Here is a 19,661-nt window from a genome sequence, read left to right on the forward strand (position 1 = left end):
TAAGAAACTAGAGGATCTGGGCTGCCGGGTGATTGCCTATGCAGACGATGTAGCTCTTATGGTCAAAGGAAAGTTCCTTAGCACCGTATACGAGCTGACGCAGGGATATCTTGGCGTTGTAACAAAATGGGCGGTCGGATGTGGACTCGCCATCAACCCGAATAAAACAGAAATGGTTTTATTCAGTAGAAGATATAAGATCCCAGTGACACCTTTGCCGCAAATGGGAGGTATCCGCCTGCGACCGGCGGATAAAGTGAAGTATCTAGGGCTAATCCTGGATAAGAAGCTTTCTTGGAACCCGAACATCGAGGAGAGAGCCAAAAAGGCATCGATTGCCCTCTACTGCTGTAGAGGAGCAATTGGCAAAAGGTGGGGCCTCTCACCGAAGGTGGTCCTCTGGCTCTATGATAACATAGAAAAGCCCATAATGTTCTATGGAGTCTTTATGTGGTGGAGGGCTTTACAGAAGACCACACTTGCTAAGAAACTTGTAAGCATTCAACGAGCTGCGCTTATCAGCATGTGCGGTGCATTAAGGTCCACCCCAACCGTGGCACTTAATGCAATGCTTAATGCAATTCTGAACATAACGCCCGTGGACATCGCCGGAAGGTGTATGGCCGCAAAAGTGGCTATTAGACTCAGGGAATCTGGGTTTCTAAAGGAGCGTGTTTCTGAACACTAAGACATTCTTACAAGCTTTGACTGCATACCGGATCATCTGGATCATGGAGTCGCCATATCAAAATCCCGCGGTTTCTTCTCTACCCATATACCGAAGAGGGAGCTATAGATGGGAAGGAGCCGTTGGAAGAGAGGGGCAGTAAGCTTCTTTACGGATGGGTCAAAGCTTGGGGGGAAGGTTGGTGGAGGGGTTTACTGTCGGGAGCTCTCCATCAGCACTAGTTTCAGACTTCCCGACTACTGCAGTGTCTTCCAGGCTGAGGTTGCATCCATTAAGGTAGCAGCGGATCTGCTACTCCGGAGGGTATTCACCTTCAGGGAAGTGACCATTCACTCAGATAGTAGAGCGGCGATACTAGCCCTGAATTCATTCACAGTGCGTTCAGGGCTGGTTGAGGAGTGTCTGGCTTCACTGTCCCTGGCGGCGACAGTATTTACTATAAGGCTTGTATGGATGCCAGGCCACAGCGGAATAGCGGGTAATTGCAAAGCTGATGAGCTAGCAAGGAAGGGTACCCCAGAGTCACTATCGGCAGAATGGCAACAGGTCGGTGCTCCGGTGTCCTCTTGTGTCCTACTACTGGAAAACTGGGCCTCGCGGATGCTTGGTCAACGCTGGGCCAGGACTGGTACTTGCGCGGTGGCAAAAGCTTTCTGGCCCAAGATAGATCACTGAAGATCTAACGATCTCTTCGCCCTCAGTAAGGCAAGCCTCTCTTTAGTAGTGGGGCTCTTGACAGGCCATTGCCTTATTGGCACGCATGCTGTAAGACTAGGAATCTTACCGGATGCCGCTTGCAAAAGCTGCTTAGAAGAAGATGCGGCAGAAACTAGTCAGCACTTCCTTCTTGACTGTCCCGCATTCGGTAGGTTAAGACTTAGATACTTGGGGGCACATACCTTCAGACATCCTTCCGTACTGGTGGGAGTAGATATCAAGCGCATTTGCACATTTGTATCGGCCACCAAACGTTTTGCCGATCTTTAAGTCCGAATACGGGAGTTCTATTTTCTATGGCATCACAAAGGACTACGTTTAGTCCACGTGCGATCTTAGATCGGCCATCCAACCTAACCTAACCTATAAAACACTTCTGTGCCACTTTTTAAAAAATTTTAAAACCACAGAACCCCAGCCTAATACGATTCCTTGTACCAAATAACAGTATTGTAACTTACTGAGGAGCTTAGTTATAGCAATTTATTGTTTTTTGATTATTTGCGTTTTGTGGACGCCCATCTGCTTGGTCTGATAGCAAAGCTACATGCAAATGCTTAAAGGAGCACATTGCAAATGAGGAAGCACTACAAAGCTGAAGAAATGGGCAAACAAGATGATTGGGTTGTGATCAAACGAACCCACCGCACGATGCAGTAATCATTGAGAGAACCTGCTAAAAAATACTCCTGCTTCTGCTAAAGGAGGCACCAATGAAGACCCCGGGTGATTTTAAGATCAAAATAGGGAGGGTGCTCGGAAAGCATGTCGAACGAGTGTTTTAGCTCGTTGGTCGGTATGGCCACAGGTATGCCGGTGCAAGCCTTTTGAATGGTCTCTACGTCTGCATAACGCTTTCCTTTCATGGTCAAATGCCTTTTTCCGAAAAGGAAGAATTCGCACGGTGCCATATCAGGTGAATACGGGGAGTGGTTAATGGTTAAAATGTGACTTTCGGTCAAATAATCGGTCACAATGATGATGGATTCTCACCAATTTTTGGTCGTCAGTCAATTTGTGCGGAACAAACCGTGCACACACCTGTCGTAATGCGACAAATCGATGTTTTGGAGATGTTTATTTCCATTTCCATGAATTTCAATGATGATTTCGGTTGATTTTTGATGAAGTCACGCACAGTTTCGATGGAATTTCCGGTGATCACGGATTTTTATTGGCCCACATGTTGATCGTCATTTATGTCCTCACGACCACTTCGAAGCTCATTTTCGTACCGATTACACAAACATACTAAGGCTTAAAACGCAATAAATTCACTTCCAATCAATGAAATGACATGAAATTCTCACTGGACAATCGATAAAGATAGCACATTCTAACGCACTAGTCGACATATAGATGGCGCCACCAGGAGGTGCTAGATCCACTAAAATCCTGTTTACTTTGGAACGCACCTTGTAGTACTCAACACGTCTATTAAAACTTCAGCTGGAGTTCAGAGTTTTACAAATTTAATTATGAAGCAGCTTTGCCCAAATAAGGAACGAATTTTCGCCTCATAACTTTTAATGCATGTATCTGCAGGGTTTAGAGCATTAGTTCAGTATAAAAAACGTGTATGAAACACGTAAAAAAAAGGGATAAGATCGGGTATTACCGACCATTTCATACTCTTGCAACTTGGCACGTAAGGCTTGTTAGTTATATGGGGTCTAGAGCGATTTTTCACCCGATTTTATTCATTATAAGCTCAAATATTGGCCGATATATCCAGTATAAAGTCACCTGGAAGTACGGAAATATTTATATTAGGTATATGGGGGGTAAGGGAAGTATTAACTCGTCTCAACTCATTTGTAGCACACAGCACGATTTTCTCTGAATTTCAATTATATAGTATATCTTACTCATTGACCGATAATTAACTACAGACTCTGGGGTTCACATATTCGGTACCTAGGAGATTGGATAGTTTTGGTTCCATTTATACAATTTTTGGTCATAAGGGAACATACATACTTCAAATGCATTATTCGTGCAATGTTGTATCCCGTTATATTAATTGCTTCTTGACAGAAGACCCGTGGCGAAGCAAGAGAAATAATTCAAAACGCACTCCTACTTTAACCAATCTGGAGATTGACATGAAAATCTGGAACCCGATATTGATATATCTTTGTAGTTCAAAATTACCTTAACAAAATCTAGAAGCCTTTGAATATACTCTACTAGACAATCCGACTATACCGACATGGTCAAACTTCGACAGTTTCTAAATCAACGTATATAAAATCCTGGAATCTGCAGGATATTTCAAGGCTTCAATAGCAAATCGGCCACATTCCACTCAGTTATTGTAAAAATAGCAGTCGAAAAGAAATATAACAGACAGTTTTCATGCCAATAATAATTTCAAATTTACTTTGCACCATTTAGAGACAGTAAGCTGTAAGCTTTGTAAAAAGCAACACCCGATTGGAAAATGTCCCAAATTTCTAGGAATGAATACGGAGACACGTATCTCCACAATCAAATATGGATTGCTTACACTTATAGCATAGCTACAAGAAGTTATGAGCAAGTTCTCGGGTCGTAAGTGTTACAAAACACACTCTGATACACAAAGAGTTTAGCACTCGTACGGAATCCACTCGGGAAGTAACCTGATAACGTTTCAAGTACCGCATTACGCTCCCAAAGCATAAACACAAATCGGCAAGCCTATACTACTACTAAATCAACGAGCCAAGTCCCACCTAATCCAAGTAGGAAGCAGATATTACTCGGTACTGCAAAGGTTCAGGTAGAACATAAAGACCAGCGTTATTTCGTCAGTGCCATCATTGATTCGGGATAATATGGATTGAGTGATTTTATTCGGACCCTTTGTACATTATTGAGCAGACTTTTGACAATATAGAGTAATTTTTTTTCGTCACTTTTTAGTTCATGAACTTTAGAAGCAGCTATTTTGGCGAAATCTTCGAAATAGAGTAAAGCATACATAATGACTGGAACTTCCTTGAAATGCTTGGTTTCGGATGAGAAGCCTTTTATTCAAAGAAATTGATTAGTTATGTCTTTTGAGTCGAAAATTGAGCCATTCGGAGTATTTATACATTTAAGATTCACTTGCGTACAGGAGTCTGAGAGCATTCTTATATCAGCCCATAATTTCTTGGGATTTGTTAATGGAGTGATAGCTTTGGTAAGTCTTTGTGTATTTTATCAGATTATGAACAGAGCACGTATTAAGCACCACAAAAAATTTATTTTTTTTTTTGTACTTCGCATGGATTTTATTTTAGAAACAGAAAATATGTCGATTTAAAATAAACAGTTACGAAAAATAGTTAAAAGTTAAAACTGAAAGAAAGCGGACACGCAGTGTATGTGGCATATTCATAAAGAAATTCAGAGTACAAAATTAAGAAGATATTTTTTGATTTTGAACGCATATCTATTAGTAAATTATTAAAAGATATGTACACTTATAACATTCAACTTAGGGCACATGGTGACCATATAAAATTTCAATTTGAATAGTTCGAGTTACATAAGGTATAGTAAAACAACTTCATTAAGTTTCTATCAAATTGAAGGTTTTATTCAGTATAGTTAGATTGAACCAATTTAAGTCAAACATACACCGTTATGTTAGATGGCATTTTTAAAGTAATTTAATGATAACACTCTTATGGAAACCCTCGTCAACGTTGGAAAAATTGGCGCATTTTTCTCCATGTACCAAGAGTAATCAATTATTTAAATGGTTCCAAAAGGGTTTTTGCTCCTGAGCAATCGAAAACAGTGTTTACTAACTATAACATCTGATTTAACAAAGTTTGTACGTATGTAGAATGTAATTTTTTTCTCGGTTTAAAAATTTATTAATTGGTTTTTATTCTTCTAATAATTCGCTTCAATGATTTAAGTGTTATATTTAACATAAAACAAATATTTCTCCCACAAACTACAAAAAATAATAGAGGCTTAGGGCAGAGAAATATCAACCTCCCCAACTTCGCTTAACATTAAATAGAAGGAAAAGAGAAATACTTTTCCCCCGAAGTAAAATATTTGAACAAACACAAAGTGATAACACAAATACTAGTCAGCATTACCAATCAGTTTATTACGAAATGAACATCCTCACACGCTAAAACATAAAATAATACGGATGCAACACAAGAAACTACACAAAATTTACCATCAATACTTCACAGTGAAGGTATTAACCAAACACACAAAACAGATTAATATTTTTAGAATAACAAGAATATATGTATGTATATTAACATTGATTTCTAAAAATATATAATATATCTATTAACGAATATACGAACAATTAACAATTAACATAGTGTTAAAACACTCACATATTTATATGTATAAACTAGAATATATTATTATTATTTATAACGTTGAAACAAAAAAATCGAATTATCTTTATTTAAACGGAACTGGACACTTACATCGAATTTTTAATCGGTATTACAGAGCTTAAATGCAACTAAAATAAATACTGTATGATATTTTACAATCAAGAGGAATATTGGTAACATGATATGTAAAATGATGTCATATTATATGGTATAGTAAGAAAGATATGTATAAAATTACGCATTCCATTTTTTATGTACTTGTTTTCTAAGTAAACATATGTTAAACACGCACCTCAATATGCAGACATTCCGATAAGTTAGTTAAAAATATGACTACTTACTGCGGTAAATTTCGGCTCACTATAGTATTGTATGAACATATATTTCGCTTTATATTAGGCAAAAGGCAATCCGACTTCTTATCCGCTTCTGCAAAAGACATTATAATTTAACATTATATGCGTATGTATACATACATATGTATGTATATACATAGACAATAAAGGCTGCGTTCGCCCGACACATTTTTAAATGAAGTAAAAACACAATGTTAACTGATAATTCAGTTAAAATTTTTTTCCTGCAATACAAAGTATGCGTTCAGTTTTAAAATTAGGTACAAAAGCATTGAAAATTATAAAGAGAAATTAAATTCAGTATTACTTGTTTCCAGAATCCGGGAGACTTATTTATATAATTATGAGCAAATTCAATGTGCTTTCGTCTGTTTACAAGTTAAATTATGGTTTCGAGCAACTATGCCATAATATACAGCTTTTCGTAAAAATATTAATTTTTGGCACAAATTGTTTTTTTTTCAAGCTTATATTTACATTTTCAATAATCTTAGTTGACATAATTCGCGGATTAACAATCTCCATATTTATTATATTATTGTTCTTCCTGACTGATAATTTTTTCGAACGGCTCCATCGCGGTTTTGATGTTATGATTCCGGTTTTATGAATAGTTTGCCCATTTTTTGTGAAACTTCCGCCATCTCTCCACAATTATTTTTCTTTCCGCCAGACTAATTTCTTTTTTTTTGATATCAATTTTTTAGAAATAATATTAAAACGCGGGACGAGGTGTGGGAACGATTAATTATATCAACACACAATAGAATCTACGCAAAAAGAAGAAACATATGCATGGAAAGTAGGCATTTTCAATTCAAGTAAATAAAGCGCAGACTTTCACTAAAATAACGTTATCACAAAACTGAAAATATAATTTACATTTTTGTTTTTGCATTCTGAACTTAAGGATACGTATATAAAGAAGAAATGCATATGAAACATTTTAACTTAATTGCTTATTAGCATTGCTTTTTTTCACTTTACTTAAAAAATGTGTCGGCTGGACGCATACTTTATTGCCTATGTATACATCGTCAGCTAAAAAAAGCACAATAACGTAACAATATTTTTGGAAATTTACAGGGGAAGGAATGAAACGCGATATAAAATGGAACATGAGTGTAACAAATTTTAAATATTTTTTAAAACTGGGTTATATCTAATAGCAAGATATGTTGGGCATTTATACTTGTTTCATACATACATACAAGTATAAATGCCCATGTAATTCGAAGTAGTGGATCGTAATCAATAAAACACTCAATTTTGCATTTTAGGTGACGATATGTATTCAATGATATTATGTCACACTTTCACAATCAAGTTTTATTAAAATATTTTTTTCAATTACCACGACACACCATTACGATGCCACAATCCCCAACAAATTTCGAAATGCATGACTCAGGTAGATGCATTTATGAGAGGATTCAATAACTCAATAAAAAACATGATATTAATAAATATTTTAAAAAGAGTAAAAGCATGAGCAAATTTTAATCAGTAGCGATTAGGTTATACATAATTTGCTTGTGAATCATATTCATATTTGTATGACTGAAATGTTGGACAATGTTCGGGTTGTATCTTCTATACAATACACTGATTTAATTATGTATTGCTATACACATGTTCATGTCTATGTATGTATGCATTGAAATTTCGATTAATTAAATAATCTTCCAACCGGTGCTCATATCCAAAGTCCATACATTTTAACTCCAGAATGTCATACATGATTTGAATCAATATCAATATCAATGATCGGTTCAATTGATGCAACCGTCTAAACTGATATGATTTGATTTGAACCGTAGAACCATATCGTTTACAATATATAAAAATCCCCTATCAAGAAAGTATCGGGAATTCTTCAAAAATTTGTAAAATGTGTTCAAAAATTACCCTAAGCCCCATGTAACTCAAATAACGATTTTCAATAGTTATCGATCAATTGAGAGTTATCTTAATAAAACTCAGAGCGGAAATATCGAAAAATCTCCGAGATATGTATACTATTGAAATTTAAAGAGAATATTTTGTAAAATAGGGACGGACCAAAGCATGTCTGACCATTGGAATTTAAGTGTGCTCTGTCGATCTGAAAGCTGCTTTTGACAGCACGAGAAGGAGCTGCCTTTATGACGCTATGTTTGAATTTGGTATCCACGCAAAACTAATACGGCTGTGTAAACTGACGCTGAGCAACACCAAAAGCTACGTCAGGATCGGGAAGAACCACTTCAATCCGTTCGAAAAAAAACGAAGTTTTAGACAAGGCCGCTCCCTATCGTGCAACTTCTTCAATCTACTGCTGGAGAAAATAATTTCAGCTGCAGATCTAAATCGAGCAGGTATAATCTTCTGTAAGAGTCAACAGCTTCCGACGTACGCTGATGATATTGATATCATTGGTCTCAACAATCGAGCCGTTAGTTCTGCTTTCTCTAGACTGGATAAGGAAGCGAAGCAAATGCGAAAAAAATGTCGTCACACTCTCGACTTGGCTCCCAAGTCACAGTTCACAGTCATAACTTCGAAGCCGTAGATATTTTCGTCTATCTTGGAACTAGTATTAACACCAACAACAATGTCAGGCTCGAAATCCATCGCAGAATAACTCTTGCCAGCAGGTACTGGTTCGAACTGAGTAAACAATTGAGAAGTAAAGTCCTCTCTCCATCTGATGAGTCGACGTTACGAGTTTTTGAGGGAAAGGTTCTGCGGAAGACTTACGCCTGAACAACGTTTACAAATCGTTCAACTTATTCGCTCAACTTATGAACCCATCATTAATGGATAATATTTAACCGAATAGTCGCTCAACTTAAGGTCAATATAATCAGCCTACTACTAAGCGTAATATTCGCAACTTCAGCACGCAGTGACGAAAATATACATAGCAGGCATAGCTGAGAGTGTACACGAAGACCGTGGAGAGTCAATTTGACCCCGTTGGCAGCAACTCGGACTGAGGTATGGGACGGCTTTCTTTAATTTAAATCGTACAAAATACAGCAAGTGCAAGAACTGAAGTCGCTCGACCTATCCACGAGACATCGCTTCGCTTTATGAGCTCTTGAAAAGTTCCAATAAGATATGACGTTTTTGTTCAGCGATGAGACCCCTCCTATCTATGTATGTATACGAACAAACCTGCAGCATTTGGGACGAAGACCAACCTGAAGAGCTTCAAGAGCTGCCATTTCATCCACAAAAATCAACGGTTTGGTGTGGTTTGTGGGCCGGTGGAATCATCGATGGCTGAAATTCCCCATTAAATTGAAATTTCTGTACTTTTTCTTTTAAAAATTAGAGAACCTTGAAATGGATCACCCTTTATATAATACCTATATACAAGGTGCATTCCAAAGTAAACAGGACTTTACAACAAATGATTTTTTCGCCAAATCAATTTATTTTTTTCCAAATAGTTTCCGTCTGCTTCAATACAGCTTTTCGCACGGTCCAATAGCACGTCGAACGAGTGTGGCCGGTATGGCCACCAGTATGCCGGTGCAAGATTTTTGAATGGCCTCTACGTCTGCATCGCTTTCCTTTCATTGTCAAATACATTTTTCCGAAAAGAAAGAAGTCGCGCGGTGCCATATCAGGTGAATACGGGGAGTGGTCAATGGTTAAAACGTGATTTTTGGTCAAATAATCGGTCACAATGATGTTGGATTCTGACCAATTTTTGGTCGTCACACCCTTCTTAAGCCCAAATGTTCGGACAAATTGCGATAAATGCGATTTAATTCCATTTCCAAGAATTTCAATGATGATTTCGGTTGATTTTTGATCAATTCACGCACAGTTTCGATGGAATTTCCGGTGATCACATGGCCCACATGTTGATCGTCATTTTCCATCAATTTATTTTAATATACGTGAAATCCAGGCTGTGGAAATTCATAAGCAGATTCACCGGAGGACCTTAACATAGTTGGCACCACGCGATATATCAATTTACTCGAAATTTCTACAAAAATATTTAAAAACAAAAAATAATGCCAAATTAAAAACACTCAATTAATTTTCGCGCAAAAATTCTCCTCCGAACATTTAAAGTGGGTATCAGCCGTTTCTGTCGCACGGCAAACTAGCTGTCTACACAAAGTTGTAGGTGGCCAGGGACACTACATTATCTGCACGCGCAGTCGATAAAGTAGTTGATAAGGCAGTTTCTTTTACTTAACGTAACCATAATTCAATAAGATCGTGATGGACATACAATCTCCACTCCCGGTGGGGGTACACAATGTAACCAAATAGGTATGTTGCTCGAACGCTTTAAGAAAATAGAAACATTGAACAATGAATTGAAAAACGAAAATGCATTACTTAAACTTTAAAATGAAAACTTAAAGAAAACGCTAACCAAATATACAAATGAAACGTCTTCTTCTCCATCAAAATCTATCTTTGCAGCTGAAACAGACGAAGAAGAGCTTGAAAAAGAAACAAATTGGCTATTAAAAAAGAAAAAAAGTAGGGAAAGTAAGAAACGCAAAGCAGATTCTAAATTTTCCGATTCCGGATGAAACAGCAAAAGGTAAAATAGATACAAAAGTAAGTCATCGCCCTCCGTAAATTATAATATCGAAAATTTTAACCAACACTTGATGCATTCCTTGATTAACGCAGATGTAAAAAAATCTTACACACTCAAGCTCACTGGCCCAAGTTCCTGTAAAATAAATCTTTTAGATAGTTCCGACTATAGAATACTTACAAGGAAATTAAACGACTCAAAAATTCCTTAGTACTAGTATGAAGACAAACAATCGTGTGATATACGCGTAATGGTAAAAGACCTTCATCACTCATGTGAGCCTGAAAGTATTGTCACAGACCTTCAAAAGCAAGGGTTTTAAGTTACGAAAGCCTTAAACAAACTTCAATATAAAACAAAAAATCCGTTAAATATGCTTATTGTATGCTTTGAATCTACTGGGAACATTAAGAAAATTTACGAAATCAAACATATTCTAAATTCTGTCGTTAAACTCGAGCCCATCAATTCATCGAACCTGGTGCCGCAGTGTAAATCCAGTCAGGATTTGGAGTCTTTCAACGAAATGTCGACAAAAATATTGATTTTGAAGTAAATATAACAACTCAAGATATGTTAGAAGATGAAGTTCATACATTTCCGAAATCTATTCAGGAATTGAATTGGAAAAGTACTCCTGTTCCTAAACAAAAAAAACTTTTATACTAAATATCCATTAGACATTTTAGATCTCATAAAAAAAAGAGAAAACTACGTAAAATATGGCAAGTCAAGCAATTTCCCCAATATAAAACAGAACTGAACAATTTAACTAAAATTCTCAGCACTAAAATAAAGTGATTTACAAATCAAAATATTTCTAATTACATTGAGAAATTAACGCGAAAAAAACATACGGATTATTCCCTTTGGAAATCTATAAAAAATGCTAGGAAACCAATAATGTCGAATGCACCTCTCAGAAAGCCAAACGGATCCTGGGCCAAAAGCGACGAAGAAAAAGCGGTCGTTTTTTCAGAGAAACTCACTAAAACGTTTAGTCCTCTTCTGTTCCAAGGAACATGCCTACGCCGCCAAACAGCACAATCGACACATTTGCAGATGATACTCGCATCATTACTAATGGTAAAAATGAAGTAGAGTCGTCGAACAGAATGCAGTCTTCAATCACCCTAATTGTAGAATGGGCACAAAAAAGTCTATACATATAAACTTCACTAACAAAACTGCTACGTATTTCCCCTTATATATTGGGAATGAAGTAATTCCGTACTCCACCTCCGCGAAATATCTTGGTTTGACGCTGGATACAAAGTTAAAGTGGAAGGAGTGTCACAAGGTTGCAAAACCACGTAAACGCTGAAGCCCGATAACTAGGAGAGACTAGAAATAGCAGGCGCAGATTGAAAAGAACAACGTTTCATGACCTTCTAAGCAAATAACAAATATTATAATATTTAGTTTTTAATACAAAGTTTAGCTTTTGAAAATAGCTTCTTAATAGAGCTTTTATTGTTTTACCTTATAAATTATGAAAAAGATTGCTTGTTAGTACATTTGTACCTAATTGCGATTCGAATGAAATGTAAAACCATATCTTGTTACGTTCCAATAAAAAAAAAAATTACGTCCTCACGACCACTTTGAAAACGTTGAAACCACTCGTGCACTCTGCTACGGCATAGGCAAACATCGCCATAAACTTGTTTCATCAATTGAAACGTTTCGGTAAAAGTTTTACCAATTTGAAAACAAAATTTAACGTTGGCTCTTTGTTCGAAGCTCATTTTCGCACCGATAACACAAACATATTGACACTTAAAACGCAATAGCTTCACTTTCAATGGATCAAATGTTAGGAAATTCTCACTGGTCAATCGATAAAGATAGCAGATTCGAACGCACCAGTATAGATGGCGCCACCAGTGGGCGCTAGATTCAAAAGTCCTGTTTACTTTGGAACGCACCTTGTGTAGATTTTCAAGAAATCCGATTGACTTTAAATCTTATAATAGGTACAATCTGTCAAGAAAGTATCGGGAATTTATAAATAAAACGAAAATTTTTCAATCATCATCCAAGTTTATTTTATCGCCTTCAAAGAAACATCAATTTGAAGCGATGCATATGTGCCAACGCTTCTCCCAATCGTCAAAACATTTTTTATAGGCACTTTTCGGGATGGCCTTCAACTCCCGCGTCGAATTTGTTTTGATGTCTTCAGTTGAGTCGAAGCGTGCTCCCCGAAGCGGATATTTCAGTGTGAAGAATGGTAAATGTCACATGGAGCTAAATCAGGGAGATTCGGTACTTGTTCAATGATATTTGTTGAGTGTTTGGCCAAAATTTAACACAAGTTAAAACTTTTTGTAAAATTCGACAAACACTACTGAGGTCGGCTGACATAAATAGCTGCTGTAAACTGGTTGACAGATCGCGATAATTTTTGGCATCATATTTAAGGACAGTTATACCAACCAAAAAAAAAAAATTTACCTGTCTTCCATATAAGCGGGAGATGAGAGGGGGGAAATGAAGAATTCCTAATACTTTCTTGACAGAATGTAAATATGCAAGCATGTGTTTTTGTAATAGTATGTCGTGATGCTACAAATATTATTAACAATATCGAGATATATTCTTTTAAGAAATGTGAACTGGTTGACATGCATGAATACACTATTACTACTCGTATTAATACTAACAAATTATTACACTTTATGATCGTTATATTTTTTATAATCACAAAACATTTTGCACAGAGTTTAATCACCCAACTGTTGTTTAAGTCCTAAAACCAATCGACATAGAAGTTGCATTATATATGTACATATAACAAAATAAACTGGATCATCAATACTACGATGAGCAAAACATAGTAACCCATTCGTTGAAATATTTTTTTTCCTATGTTGTTTGATATATGAGTATATACGGTATAAGAGTAAATCCTTATATTAGGTATGTGAGGTAGAGAAGTAGTATTGATATTTAAATATCTTTATCATATCTCACATACTGGTAGTTTTGACCAGATATTTTTAATTTTAAACATAAGAACACAGTTATTAGTTAGAAATGATATTTTGATTTCTTTGGAAATCTCATTTATTGATTGGTATACAGTGAAATTCCCACTACGGACAGTCCTCATAACCGGTCAGCTTCCATAACTGGAGAAATTTCATGAACACAACGCTTTATTTCGTTCAAATTGTGTCTGATAAACCGTCGAGATTTCATAAAATGTGTCAAGAAAATTGTGTACCACTGTTGTTACCATTTTTTTAATTCTTATTTATTTGTGGAGGTTTGTGATTTTTCTTAAGGACAATACACAAAATGACCACAGCAAGCAAATTTGTTTGCTCTACGGCCATCTGGTAGGTGGTGGCTCAACTAAAACTAATGAGATAATTGTCATTCATTCAATTCTGGCTGATATTGGAACTCATTTATTAGTTCAGAATAAATATAGTTGTGTTGCATCTTCTATATATAAACACTGCGACGGTGAGTGGCCGGTTATGAGAAATTTCACTGCATACGGTTTTTTGTTCTTCCACAAATCCAGGCGTTTATGGCGGATTGCTTCACGCTTATTTCGCATAACTTACATGTAATATTTTTTATAGACCGTTCGACCCTTTGGCAAGAACTCATGATACAAATACCCTCTGTAATCGAATAAAACTGATAGCAAAATCTTCACATTCGAAATAACTAGGTGCGAACTTTTGGGTATTGGCTGATGCAGAAGCTTCCATTGAAATGATTGAGCAGATTTGGGTCGTCGTGGACTGAGTCCAACATCTCCTAAGAAATATCAACGCGCCACTTCTTTTAGTCGAAGGTAAGGAAAAATCGAAGATGAACCAAAACGCGACCAAGCAAAGCAGCTGTCAAAAATTAACTTAACATTCAAAATGGCCGACCTGTCAAAATAAGTGAAGGATATGTACCAACATAGACGTAGCCCACGGAAATTCAAAAATCGCGATACGTTTTGTACAAACCTCGTATGTGTCCTATTGTACCACTTGGTAAAAATACTTATGATTATTTGATGATGACATATGTATACCAAGAAATTAAAATACAGATGGTTTAGACTTTACAGTCAAGTCTACCTATGCAAAGATGAAGTTTTCAATGCTGACGGCAGACAACGATACTATTGATAGAGCAATAAAAATGATTCAGAAGTTTCATGGTTCTATTGCAGTTGAAGAGGAGCTGCGTAAAAAACAAACCTTAGAATTTGTAGAATAATAGTTTTTTGTTTGTAATATTAAATAGTAATATGTTTGGGACATATTATAGTTTTATTAAGGGGTCAGTAAAGTAATCTTTTTTAAAATTTTTTTTTTTGCATTTTCGGTTCCCTTACACCCTTAGAATTAATGTAGAAACCCGCTTTACCATTGGAAGGTTTCGAAAAAGGCCCAAAAATAATAATTTGGGGGCTACCGCTCCTAATTTTTTACTACCGGTACGCCAGAGCATAGCGCAGGATTTAATTTTTCCCGCTCCAGCTATAGTTTTTTACCTAACAAAACTCAGAGCAGAGTAGAGCACATACTTTTACATTGTTATGCTAAGGCTATGCTGTAGCTCCCGAAAAGTGAGAGCGATAGCAAGAGTAACATGAAAAGTTACGGGAGTAGCGTAGTTTTTCAAACGCTGCTTGTAACATATGGTCTATATCTTCAACTAAAGAGAAAAAAAATTAAAAAAAAAAAAAAAATCAAAAAATCAATCAAGTATCCTCAGCAGAGGAGAAAAGAAAATAACAAACAGAAATTAGCTAGTGCTGTGTATTGAACGTTAACTGACTATGGCAGAGCAGCAACCTTACACATACGGATATTTTGATGTCTTCAAGGACGACAGCAAGAGCTCCAGCAAAATAATACAGCATCAAATTCAACAACAACAGCAGTAGCAGTAAAAGCAGCAACCTCACTAACAACAACAACAACATCTTCAACAGCAGCATCAAATTCAACAACAACAAAATAGTTGTAAGTAGCTCTTATATTCATTAATTGCATGAGAAAAAAATCCTCTACTATTAAGTAAAAAATGTTTACTGTGAGTATTATAATAATAATAATCATGTCACTCACAACTGTACGTGTTTAAAAAAAAAAAACAAGATAAAGGCTATGTTCGTAAATGCATCATGACTTGCAGCATAAGCAACAGTAGCAACACTGCAAGTTTGACGTTTTGCAGATACATTTGTTTGCATTTTCGAACGCGTATAGTACTAAAATGGAAATTTTGCTGAATCTAACACTAGACGAAATTTGTGAGCAAAGAAATGATAGATTTTCTTTAAATTTAAGAAAAAGAAGGGTATTGAAGTCAAAAAGAAAAATTTGTAGGTACAAATGTTTGTCTTTAAAAAGAAAAATACCTAAAAACAATTTATTAAAACAATAAAGTCGTTTCCCGAGGATATATTCAACCGTACTCTCAGCAATAAATGCGTCTTCGCATTACTGAGATTTTCACTAAAAATTTAAAAATAATAATTTATACAATTATTATTAACATAATTTAACTAAATTCCAATACAAAAATTAAAATAAAACAGTTTTGCACTTACTTTTACGTCAGACATCGTAGTTAAATGCAGTAAACAATTTTTTGATAGAAATTATGTATGACAGTTGATAGAAGTGTTGCTTTTTGAACGCTTGATTATTGCAGTGTTGCAATATTGCATTTCTGAACGTTCTGTTTGTTATGCAATCGTCATGATGCGCGTCATGATGCATTTACGAACATAGCCAAAATCTTATCTTAACAAGATAGTATTAGTATATCAAATATATACAAATTATATTAAATTAAATCTTAAAAATTTTAAAAGAAGGCTCGACCAGCCAAATAATAAAATATTTTTAAAACCGCGATTCACTACCGCAAGGAGGACTCTCCGGTTTGTAATATAAACTCAATTCTGCGATTCTGAACTCCAGACCCTCCAGAATAAAAGAGTATCTTTTCCTAGAAGGGATCAAAACAAATATTTAAATACAGACAGGCAACAAAATTTATGTCACTTAAATATTTTTAATTCAAATTAATAGGAAGTTATTACAATAGATTTATGCAAAAAGAAATTTAACCATATTTTTGTGAGTATTGCTATATATGCTATTTCATGAAACTCACAAATAAATTAATAGCTACACAAACCACAAATTTAAGAACTGAGATAGCTCAGTTGAGTAATAATATCAAAACCATAATAAATGCGGCACAAGTAACTGAGTATCAAACTCAAGAAATTAATGATTCTATAACATGTCACGAAAATTTAGATATAATAAATCCTTTGCAGAATTCTCTGGTAAATCTTATATCAGCTGGAGAGAAGCTGCAAAAAATTCGATGAGCCTGTATATTTCCTTCGAAATAAGATTGTAGGTAATGCCAATGATATTTTAACTAATCATGGCACAGTTTTGAATTTAGAAGCAATATTTTCAAGGTCGACCAATTCAAGTAATTGATCAAGGGATGAGTGTTATGAGACAAGGATCGACATCCTTAATTCATTATTATAATGTAGTCAATCAGAAATTTACATTACTAATAAATAAAACTATAATACGCACGACACCAATTCAGATATTACAAAACCATAAAATATTAAGAATCGAGAAACCGCGTTAAGAATTTTTATACTCTCGCAACAAAGTTGCTAAGGAGCGTATTATAGTATTGTTCACATAACGGTTGTTTGTAAGTCCTAAAACTAAAAGAGTCAGATATAGGGTTATATATACCAAAGTGATCAGGGTGACGAGTAGAGTTGAAATCCGGATGTCTGTCTGTTCGTCCGTTCGTCCGTGCAAGCTGTAACTTGAGTAAAAATTGAGATATCATGATGAAACTTGGTACACGTATTTCTTGGGTCCATAAGAAGGTTAATTTCGAAGATGGGCAAAATCGGCCCACTGCCACGCCCACAAAATGGCGAAAACCGAAAACCTATAAACTATCATAACTAAGCCATAAATAAAGATATTAAAGTGGAATTTTGCACAAAGGATCGCATTAGGGAGGGGCATATTTGGACGTAATTTTTTTGGAAAAGTGGGCGTGGCCCCGCCCCCTACTAAGTTTTTTGTACATATCTCGGAAACTACTACAGCTATGTCAACCAAAGTCTATAGAGTCGTTTCCTTCAAACATTTCCATATACAGTTCAAAAATGGTAGAAATCGGATAATAACCACGCCCACCTCCCATACAAAGGTCATTAAAAGTGCGTTAACCGACTAACAAGAAACGTCAGAAACACTAAATTTTACGGAAGAAGTGGGAGAAGGAAGCTGCACCCAGGCTTTTTTTAAAAATTGAAAATGGGGGAGGCGCCGCCCACTTATGGACCAAAAACCATATCTCAGGAACTACCGGACCGATTTCAATGAAATTCGGTATATAATATTTTCTTAACACCCTGATGAAATGTACGAAATATGGATGAAATCGGTTCACAACCACGCCTTCTTCCAATATAACGCTATCTTGAATTCCATCTGATGCTTTCTCTGTATAATATATGTATATCGTCATCTAAAATGCAAAATAACGTAACAACATTTTCGAAAATTTACAGTGGCATGAATGAAACACGAAATAAAATGGAACATGAGTGAAAAAAAATTTTAATATTGGTTAAAACTGGTTTATATCTGAGGGCAGAACCTGAAAATGTTGGACATATGTAATATTATGAATGCAATTTGATGTAGTGAATCATATTCAATAAGGCACTCAATTTCGAATTTTTTGATGATACGTTATTTTGCATTTCAGGTGACGATATGTACATTAGGAAATGAAAATACAATTCAATACTCAAAAAACACAAATTGATCTAATCTAATTAATTTTACAGCAAAATAAAAAAATATGTAAATTATTACCATTTTATCATGCGAGAGTATAAAATGTTCGGTGACATCCGAACTTAGCCCTTCCTTACTTGTTATAACTGGTTTAAATTACCCCCTAAACCAAATACTATTTACATTAACACCTACCGATATGCCAAATACTCTTGTTAAAGTACAAGAACTTCATCGAAATCAATAATATTGGTGAGAACCATTTTTTAGGGTAAACTCCGATTTGCAGTATGTTATTAAAACCGATACAAAAACCGGACAAATCTTTAGAACTCGCATAGATACGGGAGCAACCAGCTCATATATACGGGCTGGAATTTATAATAATAAAAACATTTTAGTAATTAAGAAGAGGGTTAGAACCATTCATAGTTCGACCATAATAAAATATTTTCATAATATCAATATGTTGGGTATACAGGCACGTTTTTATGAAATTGTCAATTTAGAGAGCGATCTTTTAATTCGAATTAATTTCCTAAATAAAATCGGAGCGACAATTGATATTCCAAATAGAAAATTGATTTATGGGGATAATAAAACAGAGAAAATTAACTTTCTCAATTATTTAATTGTATTAAACAAAAAAATTCTCAGGCACCCGTCAAAGATAATACTAGCAAAATAATTGAAAAGTGTTTATCATGCAAAAATTAGATAAAAAATGATACTAAGGATAGAAAAATAAATGGAGCAATTGCTCATAATATTTTTAAAATAAATAATGTTGAAACGTCTAACGAATTTGCTGATATGTATAAATATAATAATAATGATACAAAAGACATCAACATTCCATTGCTAAGAGAGGATGTTATTTAAACAACGTGAACATGGATTTACCTTTTAGAACAGATATTAAAGCAGAAATTAGGACTGAGGATGACAGGATGATTCTATATCTGCAAATAAATTCGTTAATAGGGAAGTTTACTTGGAAAAGGTATTATACGACATAGTAAAAATCCGTATAATTCCCCCGTTTGGGTTGTTCCTAAAAAAGAAATAAATGAATATGGTTGTCCGAAATCGATAATAGTCACTGACTTTAAAAAAAGCAATGAGAATACAATAACCGACCCGTACCCGATGCTTAACCCCGAG

General features: G+C 35.4%; 1 protein-coding gene across 2 annotated transcripts in view; it reads right to left on the bottom strand.

The window, feature by feature from the left end:
• Nucleotides 1-19,661, bottom strand: part of LOC120781859 (MPN domain-containing protein CG4751) — a 118,092-nt gene that overhangs the window by 33,770 nt on the left and 64,661 nt on the right. For both annotated transcript variants that reach the window (XM_040114079.1, XM_040114078.1), the window contains one exon: nt 6,093-6,180. Coding sequence is in view for 1 of the 2 variants with exons in the window: in XM_040114078.1 (XP_039970012.1) it covers nt 6,093-6,180 (88 nt within the window). In the remaining variant the exon portion in view is untranslated. The remainder of the gene's footprint in view (nt 1-6,092; nt 6,181-19,661) is intronic.

This window comes from Bactrocera tryoni, unplaced genomic scaffold (assembly GCF_016617805.1).
Source record: "Bactrocera tryoni isolate S06 unplaced genomic scaffold, CSIRO_BtryS06_freeze2 scaffold_7, whole genome shotgun sequence".
Classification (NCBI taxonomy): Eukaryota; Metazoa; Arthropoda; class Insecta; order Diptera; family Tephritidae; genus Bactrocera; species Bactrocera tryoni.